This window comes from Silurus aristotelis, assembly GCF_946808225.1.
Source record: "Silurus aristotelis genome assembly, chromosome: 5".
Taxonomy (NCBI): Eukaryota; Metazoa; Chordata; class Actinopteri; order Siluriformes; family Siluridae; genus Silurus; species Silurus aristotelis.
In genome coordinates this window covers 14,064,564-14,077,722 of record NC_139578.1, presented here as the reverse complement: position 1 = coordinate 14,077,722, position 13,159 = coordinate 14,064,564, and the positions used below count along the sequence as shown (strand labels likewise).

The 13,159-nt window shown below is 36.8% G+C and overlaps 1 protein-coding gene across 4 annotated transcripts in view; it reads left to right on the top strand.

Moving 5' to 3' along the window:
• The window catches only part of exoc6b (exocyst complex component 6B), a 103,901-nt gene extending 101,797 nt beyond the window's left edge, over window positions 1-2,104 (top strand). Inside the window, exons 22-23 of one of the 4 annotated variants that reach the window (XR_014533795.1) lie at window positions 262-1,593; window positions 1,725-2,104. Coding sequence is in view for 2 of the 4 variants with exons in the window: in XM_083542333.1 (XP_083398459.1) it covers window positions 262-388 (127 nt within the window). In the remaining 2 variants the exon portion in view is untranslated. Of the gene's footprint in view, window positions 1-261 lie in introns of all 4 variants that reach the window. The other 3 variants (XR_014533796.1, XM_083542333.1, XM_083542332.1) reach the window with 3 other exon arrangements.
• Window positions 2,105-13,159: the final 11,055 nt, after the last annotated feature.

Genomic DNA, 13,159 nt, shown 5'->3' with positions numbered 1-13,159 from the left:
CTTGATCTTTTTCAAATCATGTGTCTGAAAGGGAGGGGGGGGTAGCTAGAAGATAAGATCTTTGTCAACGATTTTCCTTGAAAAATAAAAATAGTTTACTGTACATGCCAAGATATAACAAAAGATAAGCAAATTGCTCGCATACATTTATTGTCTGTTTATGTAATCTCTCTCTCTCTCTCTCTCTCTCTCTCTCTCTCTCTCTCTCTCTCTCTCCTTCCCCTGTGTTTCTATTGTTTTCTCCTGTCTCACTCCCTGTAGGATGAAGGACACTAGTCGGAAAAACAATGTCTTTGCTCAGTTTCGTAAGAACGAACGTGACAAGCAGAAGCTCATTGACACCGTCGTCAAACAGCTGCGGAACCTTATTGCCAACCATCAGTCCTGAGTTCATCCATCAGTCACGACTCCCCACCCCTTGCAAGACATGTGGAATAGACAAGAATTGTCGTATGGGTGCCATCGGTCTTTCACAATAAGTATTTGTATTATGCAAAAGCTAAGTTACGGTTACCTATACCCAAGACTTTAAATGTCTTCCTGACCGCATCTCATTGGCCTCAGCACCCGTAAACCTTGAAACTGCTCTCCTGTCTTCCGACATGACCATGTAAGCACAGCATAGGGTTACCAGTGGTGGAGCCCTTTTTACACCTGTCTCTATGAGACTTTAGTTATTAGTTTCACATTTCTAGCAACCGAATATCTGACAGAAGGGACTTTTAAGCATTTTATCTGCAGGAATTCTACAGTGTCTAGAAACAAAGCCTGTGCATTTCTTCTTCTTTTTGTGAGATTTTTTACATTCAGCTTGAACAGAACGACAAGATCAATTCAGTAAAATAAGGATTTTTTTTTTTTTGACACTGGCTAAGTAAATAATTTCCTTCATTTCATTTGAATGTATTTTATAATGGTAATAACAAAAAGGTCTGTTTTGAGATCGAATGACCTTTAATACATAAATCAGATTCTCTCTTCATGTTTTGTTTTTCTTACCTAGTATCTTTTTCCACAGCGTTTCTAGTCAATGTAGCCACTTCTGTCCTGAATGCTGAAAGTCCCCAGTTTATTTTAAACTTTTCTTAATAGAGAGAAGTAAACCTATATATTTAATACCCTGTATATTGTAGCCTTAAGCCACTGCACAGGACTGAAAGCTAAATGAGCTGGAACACGGTCACTCATTGCTGATAGAAGGTTCTGTAATTCCCTTTAAATAGATTCTAAAAGCAAAAAACAAGTCGCAAGCGAGTTCTGTTATGGCCTTAACCTACCGCAGGATCTCGTATCAGCTGCTGTTATTCTGTACAGACTAGTTTATCAAATGTAGATAGAACTTCAGCAAGAAACAGCTCACAGCATTGTTACCTGTATAATGTGCCTGGGTGTGTGCGTGCATACTTTTGTGCTGTGGGTTATTGGGGTCTTTATTTAATTGATGGGATTTTCTCATCAAGTGGGTGCAATATTACTTTTATTTTCAGAGAGGGAATATTCATCAAATCGTAGGGAAGTAGGTAAAGTCTTTTATTGTCAATACAGGAGGGTAATGGTTTTGGTTTAACTGGTTGTAGATCACCGTTTTGTGCTGTGTGTGTGTGTGTGTGTGTGAGAGAGAGAGAGAGAGAGAGAGAGAGAGAGAGAGAGAGAGAGAGAGAGAGAGAGAGAGAGAGAGAGAGAGAGAGAGAGAGAGAGAGAGAGAGAGAGAGAGAGAGAGAGAGAGAGAGAGAGAGAGAGAGAGAGAGAGAGAGAGAGAGAGAGAGTAATTTGGATGTTCAGGGGGGCACAATGAGTGTGTAAACTTTCTTTTGTGGTTGTGTTCTTTGTTTTGCCTTTGTTTCTATAATTGATTTGAATCCTCTGTACCTGTACTTGGGCCAGTGACCAAGCCACAGAATTGTGTGTGCGCGTGTGTGTGTGTGTGATTGAGAGAGATTACATATGAGCAATGTTGTGTGAATTTATAGGAAACCTTTATTCATTTTGATGCCAGACAGGTGCACTGTACAGAATGTGATGTTAAACCACTAATGAATGACCTTCCAATACTAATAGTCTAAAACAAATGTCAACCAATATCAAATAAAATAATAATGACCAATGTGAGTAAAGGCTCTTTTTTCTTTTTTTTTCTTTGTGGATGATAATTAAATAGATGCTGTTACACGAATACTTAATGCACATCAATTAAAAAACCAAAAGCAGTGGTTCAGTGAAGAAAATAGCATGAGGATGTGGTCTGGAGGCATCATAACTACTAGTGAATAAAGTCATGCTCATGTAAAAATAAATGAAGACTGAACAGGAAAATAACTTAAGTGAGAACTGCTTACAGAAAGCTCGCATTTTGCACTTCTTCTCCTTTATTTCTTTTTATTATTAGCATTATTTAATTTAATTTATTTTTCAAACCAGTTGCAATTTCATCCTTAATCAGAAACAATGCTGATTGTTATAAAGTCTGTACTGATGTTTCTCTCAAATGTCAGTAAGAAGAGATTTCACAGAAAACAAACTGTATTCATAAACTGTGAGGATATTTTGTGTTTAAGAAACAAATAATTTATTAAACCCTTAATGCAACCGTGAATATTTCTATATTTTTAAATTTAATTTAATTTCAAATAAATTCAGTCAATTTAGGTTTGTATTTACATATGACTGACTAAAGTGGTCTGTACCGTCCCCCATTACATTTAGCATACAGCTGTTTTTAAATGTATTTAATAAAGTAGCTTTCTGCCATGTACTATTCTAAGCTGTTTTTGACTCCTGGTGATTATTCAATGTGCTACACACAATATGCATATAGTCTACAGACACTTTCAAAATGGAAATTTCTTTTATGGAAAACAAATGAAACCCAGATAAATAATGCCAGATGAGTTTCCAGCTTTAATGTGACTAAGCTTAAAAAAAAAAAAAAAAAAAAAAAAAAAATTTAGTTGAAAAATGTTTTTTTGGGGGAAAAAAGTGTTAAAGCATTTGTTAATTTCTATTAATTACCGCATTTTTAGGTAAGATTCAACAACTGAGCAAAACTTGACATTTATTCCATTCATCCTTTCAAAACTTCCAAATAAAGAGATGGTCTCTATGCACAGCCCTCTTCAAGTATCTCCATAAATTTTCGATAGGATTGAGATCTGGACTCATGATGGGATTTAAATCTGACCTGAGCGACCATTCCAAAACGTTGATCTACTACTGAAGCCATTTCTTTGTCATCTTTGATTTGTGCTTTGAGTCATTATTGTGCTGGAAGGTGATGCTACTACTACCACGCTTCACTATTTTCTATATATTTTTTGCTGATAGGATCATAGCACATTTAATTACATGGGTTGCTGTGAATAGGCTGGGCTTGGATGTTTTTGAAAAAGGGCTTGCACTTGCCACTAATCAATAACTCAGATATATTTATAGTATAAGAACTCGTTAAATACAGATATAATTAATGCTGATGGGAAATGACAGTAGTAAGAAATAAATTATATAATTATATATATATATATATATATATATATATATATGTATATATATGTATATATATATATATATGTATGTATGTATGTGTATATATATATATATATACAGTGAGGAAAATAAGTATTTGAACACCCTGCTATTTTGCAAGTTTTCCCACTTAGAAATCATGGAGGGGTCTGAAATTGTCATCGTAGGTGCATGTCCACTGTGAGAGACATAATCTAAAAAAAAAAAATCCAGCAATAACAATGTATGATTTTTTAACTATTTGTTTGTATGATACAGCTGCAAATAAGTATTTGAACACCTGAGAAAGTCAATGTTAATATTTGGTACAGGAGCCTTTGTTTGCAATTACAGAGGTCAAATGTTTCCTGTAGTTTTTCACCAGGTTTGCACACACTGCAGGAGGGATTTTGGCCCACTCCTCCACACAGATCTACTCTAGATCAGTCAGGTTTCTGGCCTGTCACTGAGAAACACGGAGTTTGAGCTTCCTCCAAAGATTCTCTATTGGGTTTAGGTCTGGAGACTGGCTAGGCCACGCCAGAACCTTGATATGCTTCTTACAGAGCCACTCCTTGGTTATCCTAGCTGTGTGCTTCAGGTCATTGTCATGTTGGAAGACCCAGCCTCGACCCATCTTCAATGCTCTAACTGAGGGAAGGAGGTTGTTCCCCAAAATCTCGCAATACATGGCCCCGGTCATCCTCTCCTTAATACAGTGCAGTTGCCCTGTCCCATGTGCAGAAAAACACCCCCAAAGCATGATGCTACCACCCTTATGCTTCACAGTAGGGATGGTGTTCTTGGGATGGTACTCATCATTCTTCTTCCTCCAAACACATTTAGTGGAATTATGACCCAAAAGTTCTATTTTGGTCTCATCTGACCACATGACTTTCTCCCATGACTCCTCTGGATCATCCAAATGGTCATTGGCAAACTTAAGACGTGCCTGGACATGTGCTGGTTTAAGCAGGGGAACCTTCCGTGCCATGCATGATTTCAAACCATGACGTCTTAGTGTATTACCAACAGTAACCTTGGAAACAGTGGTCCCAGCTCTTTTCAGGTCATTGACCAGCTCCTCCCGTGTAGTTCTGGGCTGATTTCTTACCTTCCTTAGGATCATTGAGACCCCACGAGGTGAGATCTTGCATGGAGCCCCAGTCCGAGGGAGATTGACAGTCATGTTTAGCTTCTTCCATTTTCTAATGATTGCTCCAACAGTGGACCTTTTTTCACCAAGCTGCTTGCCAATTTCCCCGTAGCCCTTTCCAGCCTTGTGGAGGTGTACAATTTTGTCTCTAGTGTCTTTGGACAGCTCTTTGGTCTTGGCCATGTTAGTAGTTGGATTCTTACTGATTGTATGGGGTGGACAGGTGTCTTTATGCAGCTAACGACCTCAAACAGGTGCATGTAATTTAGGATAATAAATGTAGTGGAGGTGGACATTTTAAAGGCAGACTAACAGGTCTTTGAGGGTCAGAATTCTAGCTGATAGACAGGTGTTCAAATACTTATTTGCAGCTGTATCATACAAATAAATAGTTTAAAAATCATATATTGTGATTTCTGGATTTTTTTTTTTTAGATTGTCTCTCACAGTGGACATGCACCTACGATGACAATTTCAGACCCCTCCATGATTTCTAAGTGGGAGAACTTGCAAAATAGCAGGGTGTTCAAATACTTATTTTCCTCACTGTATATATGTATGTATGTTAACTCCGGAAAGAATTCCAGTTCTATTTTCATTACTCTTTGTTGTAGGAAAGGGCTTCTGGAAATAGGAGGACTAATGCAGTTTCGATAGAAGGCATATATTCTGGCTTGAATAACTCGGATCAGGAAACCATGAACACATTTTTCTGCTTCATCTTAAATTTTTGTGGAGATGAATGAAGACTATACTTGTAATAATATCTACATGGGCTTCAAATAAAAGACTTTTGTTAATTTATGTTAGTCAAATGTCTTAGTTTTTTTTTTTTAATTAGTATGTCGTAATGTGGAATGCTGTAATCTGCCTGTCTTTTTAAAATTACAGTAAGTAGGATGAAGTGTGCAGGCATCCAGTGTTTAATACTTGTGGTGTCTAATCTTGTGGTGTAATACAGTGGTGTCTAATCTGGCATTGATTAACTATATTTTCTTTTATCAGCATAACATTAGAAGTGTGCAAATACACTTATCAGGCATAACATTGACCACCTGCCTAATATTATGTTGGTCCCCCTTTTTCTGCCAAAACAGTCCTGACCAGTTGAGTATAATAGCATTAACCTCTTCAGCAGTTTGAGCTACAGGAGCTGGTCAGACTTCGCCACACATGTGCATCAATGATCCTTTTCTGCCCATGACCCTGTCACTGGTTCTCCACTGTTCCTTTCTTGGAGCACTTTTGATAGATACTGACCACTGCAGACTGGAAATACCCCACAAGAGCTGCAGTTTTGGAGATGCTTTGACCCACTTGTCTAGACATCACAGTTTGGCCCTTGTCGAACTTCCTCAAATCCTTACGTTCTACCATTTCTCCTGCTTTTTAAACATCAAGTTTGAGGACAAAATGCTGACTTGCTGCCTGATATATCACACCCACTAACAGGTGCCATGATCTAGAGATAATCAGTGTATTCACTTCAACGGTCAAAATGTTATGCCTGATTTGTGTAATTGTACCCAAATATTAAGTGAGAAGAACCTTGTGAAACAGCAAACTTTAATTTTTTGGTTTTCATAGAGAACTCACCATTACATCAACAAACTCACAGTGATCAAATAGGACCTGGGCCAGAAAGAAGTCAAACAACACTTTCTACTCTATTAAGATGATTATTATGATCTGTGATGTCAAAATACTGCATTAATAGCTAGTAACACAATCAGGGATACACAACACTGTCAGAGGTCATTTACTACTTTAACCAGTTCTGTATCTGTCCTGTGATGAATCCTAGATCCTGACTGAAAGATTTCAGAATTGTTATTCTTATGCAAGTATCATCATAACTGCAGTACATCCACCTTATCTTTGAATCCATCCATTCATCCTCAGTCATTTTTTTTTTTATCCTACTGAGGCTTTTGGAAGATCCCTGTAACACTGGGCAACAGGTGGCAGAATTCACTTCTGATCAGATGCCAGTACACTGCAGATGCATCATGCACACCCACTCACACACTCATTCACAACTATTGGCAATTTTGCATTGCCAAACCACCTACCAGCATGTTTTTTGACACTGGGTGGAAACTGGCATCTTCCAAGGAAAGATGAACAGTAGTTCAAGCTCTGGATCAAACCCAGTACACAGAAGCTGTGAGGAAAATAGTTATAAAGTATTGTGTAAACACAAACATAAAAGCATGTTTACTCCTAGAAAGAGTTCTTCTGATAGTCTTCAGAATTTTCTACTATGTGTAATCTTGTGAAAGGCCTTATTGAGAACAATTACCTTTTGTCCCAATTTATTAACAGACAAAAAGTAGAAAGTAGCTGTAAGGAAATCTGGAGATCTAGAGAAAGCTGTAGATTTACATTTAAATGAAATGTTCAAAAAGATGACAATGGTGAGAAAAGAAACTCCCTGAAATAGTGTGAGGAAGGAACCTTAAAAGAGAGCATGTTATTTTCTGGGTGAAACTTCACCAAAAATTAAATTCACTAAATATTACAGTTTATAATATTTCTTTGTACTTATTTCTTTAAGCTGATAAGGAGAAATTAAATATGTCATTAAAGTAGAGAACAATTTGCTATTCTTTGAAAGAAAAATGATACCAAAGCCCAACCATTTGATTATTAGGTTCAACAGTGAATTTTTGTTAGTGTATGAATACTTTACACACTTCCATACTATGCACATAAAGCATATCAATCCAGAGAGTGCAAAAGTCCACACATCCTTCACTTAATTTGAAGAACAGATACTCATGTTAAAGACTCTGGTAAAAGTTGAAATACTGACTACACTTTTTCACTCAAGTTAAAATAAAGTTTGGGCTCTGACGTGCTTAAATAAAAAAAGTAGCCATTATTACTACCTGTTTTAGTGTCATGCTGGTAACTGAACCTCAAATCTTATTTATATATTAATACAAAAGAATTTCAAATTTTGTTACATAATGAATGTATCCAGGCTGAACAACCACCATATAAAACATTTAGAAAAAAGATGATAATAATCAGGAATGTCTCTGTTCTCAGTCATGTTTACATCACTGACTCCCTCTGTCTCATCCACATTAACCCCAGACTTCTTGTTGCCTTCTGCCTTGTTTGTTGTTAACTACATAAACTAGCCTACGTCTGTGGTGTGCGAGAGCCAGGAAATGATACACCAGTGGTGGGTTGAGAAAGCAGCACAATGACAAGAAATAGATAAATGGGCTGAAAACGGGAATAAACGCATAAATATTGCGAATAGATTGAAACTAAAGTAACGAGCCTGATTTGAAAATGTAAGAAGTAGAAAGTACAGATATTTGTGTCAAAAAAATGTCATGAGTGAAAGCAAAGGTTTTCAGAAAAAGAAATAGTAAAGTACTAATACCAGAAAAATCTACTTAAGTACAGTAACAACATATGTGTACTTCATTACTGCCAACCTCGGAATAGAACAGACAAAAATATTTGTTTTTTATTTGCCACAGGTGTAAAAGTGATTCCTATCGTTCTTGGTTGAGATAAAAAAAAATAATAATAAACTCTTAGGACTGGGTTCATTACAAACTGGAAAGACCACACACACAATACAATGGGTAAATGCAGCCATCAAAAACTCATGGAATGAGATGGATCACGTCCACAGTTTCACTGAACAATGAGTTCCCGCTCTAGCCCCTCAGCATCAACAATTTGGGTTATTTTCCACATTTAAGATAGCTGAGCTCTTTATCATGCACATCACATTCTGCTTTGCTTTGGTTGTGTTTGTATATGGAGAGCATCACTGAGCTGTAACTAGTACATAAACAAACCATTGTCTCTTGCACTTGCCTGGTGGTGCAGAAGCGATAGCGCAGTCCAAAACAGTGGTGAAGGAATTGCATATTGTGGGTGAGTCAGGCAAAACTATTCTTTTGGGGAGCATTTGAGCACATAATCCTTTATTTGTGAGAGGTCAGTGTGCGAACAGTGCCAGCAGAGAAGTGGATGATAAACTCATGCTCTTACTAGGAGAATGTAATTGGATTTGATGCTTGACTTCGACAAGATTTACGCATTTAAAAAAAACTGGTATTGCATCTCTTATTTTAATGGGTTTTTTTGTTATCTTCTACTTTTCACTGTATGCAGACGGAAATGAATCCGCCTTCAGTTTAATATTGTCTGTTGAAGGGGTATACTCAAGTCATGGCCTGTTTGAGGTGATGAGCAACAAAAGGTGAAAATTCCAAATATGTATACAGAGGAAATATATTGTGAAAATATTTGTACTCGTTAAGGACGTGCACTTTGTATTACTTGGTGACTTTTTGACCCAAAAATTTCATTCAGCTTTCTGCTTTCCGTGAAGCTCAGACCCATACACCAAGTCCAGACATATTGAATTTTTGTAAATTCTATGGACCTTAAGAACCAGCTAATAAAGGGCAATTCAACTATGTGAATTTGGGGGTGGGGGGGATTCAACAGAGCTTGTTCTGTTTTCAGTAAGGGAAAAAGAAACAAATAGTAATTGCTTGAATGGTTGTTTGACCTATATATATATATATATATATATATATATATATATATATATATATATATATATATATATATATATATATATATATATATATATATATATATATATATATATATATATATATTTGACATGTACATGTAAAAAGAATACAAATAATTATTCCCAGTATCCCTTTAATTATTCTCATCCTGTTATTATGGAAATGTGTACATTGATTAAAATGTAAGTTTCAATTGCACCACACTTACAGTCAGGTCCAGGATTTTGAACAGTGACACAGTTTTCAGAATTCTACCTCTGAAAACCACTATAATGGGTCTGAAACAAAGCAATCAGACTTAAGTGTATGCGTTCAGCTTCATTTTTTTCTCCACAGTCCCAAATACAATTAAAAACTTCAGTGGCCATATGTGGTTCTTCCCCAAACTCTTGGCAAACACAAAGTTGGAGGCACACAACTCTATAGAATGTCTTTGGATGCGGTAGCACTACATTTTCCCTTTGTTTGAACTAGGAGACCCAAACCTGTTCCAGCATGACAATGTCCCTGTGCACAGAGAGAGCTCATTGAAGATTTGGCTTATGTGGGTTGGAATGAAAGATCTTGCATGGCATACTATTAAGCTCTGACCTCAACTTGTATTTCACTTTTGATTTATTAACTAACTGCAAGAGAAAGAAAAAGTAAAGGCTGGTGAGGGAATGATGTTTATAGTGTTTAGAGCTGATAATCTGATAAAATGAATGAATGAATCAGTGTTAAGGATATTCCTTAAAAAAATAAAATAAAATAATAATTATATTCAAATACTCATGTTTCTGTGACTCACAGTGTCGATTGTAACTGTTAGTCACACATTTATAACCTTCCTGCTGTTATCCATCACAATGACAAACCACCAAGTGTCGAGGTTAGATCCTCTGTTTTAAAGAGGCAGATGACTTTTTTAACTGATTGTGATCATCACTATCAGTGACTCTGAGCTCTGCATTTGCATGCTGTTTTTAGCACAGCACAAAAAGGGTGTCTGGGTTTATGTCCTCAGTTTTACCTCCACTGTTTCATCACTCTCAGACAAACTGCAGGTGATTGTCTGCCTTAAAGATCCCTTTTGTGTATCAAATAGGGTCGAATTAAAGTGAGGCCAATCATACTGAAATCATTTCACTGAAACTGAAACTCAATCATTCAGCATTTGTAGTCATGTAAATCATTTATATGTCGAAACTCAGTTAAGGCCATCCAATTTTTTGTAAGTATATTGTTTTGAATATATTGTTTTGAATGAAATATGTTCCATATGCTGCTTCCTGCATGTTCCTGCAAATCATGACTAATTTCCTCCTGATTTCTCTTAAAACTGTTGTACGTACATGACACTTTGGCAATGTAAAGAATTTCCATGAAAAAAGCTTCTCACGACATTGAATTCTTCAGTGCAACAAACCTGAATTTTACATTCGAATTTGAACTGATTAAGCGTCATATTTCAGTCTATAAAATACATTTTGTCTTACAAATTACCTCTGACATTTGCTGGAGTTCCCAGTGACATGTCAGGGCATGAAAATGCCACGCTTTAGCTCAACTGCTTGAAGCGAAAAAGAAATCTGTGTTCATTTTTGTCAGTAAATACTATGCCTCTTTCCCTTACAGTTTCCTTTTAACATTTATTATGCTCAACTTCTGAGAAATGATTTGGCTTATGAGCTCAGAAATTTCCCCATGCATTTAATTTCAAGCTAAAATACTGTTTATTCTGTCCTTCCTGGCTGAGTGACATCCTTGAAAGAACTCGCACATGTTCCTGAGCTAACACTCTTTTCTCGTTATATGACCTCTCCCTGACTCAGAGGCGCTGTTTACAAACACGTCCTTCATTGTTTGAGACAAATACTGCCTTCTGCCCCCCCCCCCCATATTACCTCACACGTGTTCCTGTGTTGGACCTTTCTCAGCATTTGACCCTTCTCTGACTCAGAATCACTGTTTACAAATACAGTTCTGGTTGTTGTATAAGGATGCTGTATAAGACGTGCAGAACGGAGAGAGGAACTTCAAACTTTAGCACAGTTACAGAAAAGGAATGACACTTTAAAAGTGACGTGTCTTTTTCCATTCCGGAGGTGAATTGGACAGTTCCTAAAAACAGAAATGGTAAACTGTTCATGTTTGCTGCTCTGTATATTTATTTCTGGACTTCTGTTATACTTTTGTTTCTGGAACTTGTGGGCTGAACAGATGAGTTTCCATCACAGTAGCGAAACTCTCAAAGGTCAGACGAGGTCATCCTCAGTGATGTTTGCATTAGTGTCCCTGAAAAAGTTAAAATATGACCCAAATAACATTGCGTGCAGAAGAATGCTGAACATACACTCACCTATCAGCACCAATCCTCAAACAGATGCAGATACGAAAAAAAAACTTTTATTGATGGCAAAAGCTGATATTGTGTTCTCTTGCAAATCCTTGTCTCAAAAGGAAGAGGGTTAAAAATAACCACAGGTGTGTGTGTGTGTGTGTGTGTATATGTTCATAAGCTGGGAACAGAAGTACCTGCTGTAATTGTGTGTGCGTGTGGTTCAGATGAAACCCCAGACAGTAGTGGATTAGACACTGTGTTTGCATATTGCCTGCTGCAATAGATAACACAGATAAAGCCTCAAAGGCTCAGCAGCATGTAGTTTATGTACCTGCTAATTGCCTAGTGGCTTATAGTGAGTGATGTGGCGGCTTCAACTAAATGATTAGAATCTTGTCTGACCTTGTTCTGCATACAGTGCAATGAACTGAAGGGTTCTGTTCAGCCATATGTTTTGAAATAGTGGTGAGTATTACAGAACTAGATTTTAGCAGTCAGTTCTAAATGGTTACAGCCTCTTTTTGCAGTCAAGAACCACTTTTATTGTGAAACAAATCTCAAAATGAAAACTTTCATAATTTAAATATCAGACAAATTTTTTACATTTTACAATGATTATTTGCCTAATAATTTTTTGATTCACATTATTCTTTGCTTAAATTTCAATTCACAGACAGATTTACTGGCCAACCTGTGTGTGGGTTATTATGATTACCAAACTATAAAGCGCACCCATATATAAGCCGCACCCACTGAATTTTACAAATATTTTTATTTTTAACATAAATAAGCCGCACCTGTCTATAAGCCTGCCTACACTAATGAACTTTACACAGACTTTAACGAAAGACACGTTACACATGGTGTAACGGGTGAAATATGTTGTGCTTCCTTTGGGAGCATAGCGGTATTTTGGGAATAGCCTGCCACTGCATTTTCCGCTATTACTGCATGTGTGTAAGACTGAGGATTATGTCCTTATTATTTTCTGATGCTGATTATTCATTTTCTTTGACTAACCCTTAACGCTGTTGCCAAGAAAAATAAAAAAGCACGAGTTTTGGAAACCTGTCTGTGCTTATATGATTTCTGTTGCAACTGGAGTTAGTGAGCTCTCCCTTCACCCAGACTCAACGCGTTACAACGACCTGTATCTAAACAGTAGCCTACCAAGAAAGTCATTGTTCACTGTCTTCCTCCTTCTTTTCACAACTATTTCTCTCGGGAGTTTATCTTTTGGCATCGTCGTGCGTTTAAAAAAAACGTTTTTTTCTCCCGATGCCGTGCAGCTCAGAACACAGGTGAGGTGCGTTTTTTCATTTCCGTTCGGAAATTTAATTGGTCTATGTTTTGTCGCTCAGTTTTTTGGCTTGAAGTTTGTGAAACCGGGAAAAACCCAGGAAAAATTAATAAATTAGCCGCTTCGTTGTTTAAGTCCATTCAATTTAAATGAGCAGTAAAATACTCTCAATATAAAATAGAATGTTTTTACATAATGGTTATTGGAGATTTTCAATCCTATAACAACAAAATATATTTCAGATTCACTGCAATTTTTCACAGACTCCAGTTTGAGAACCACTGTCCTGAAGTGTCTACAACCAC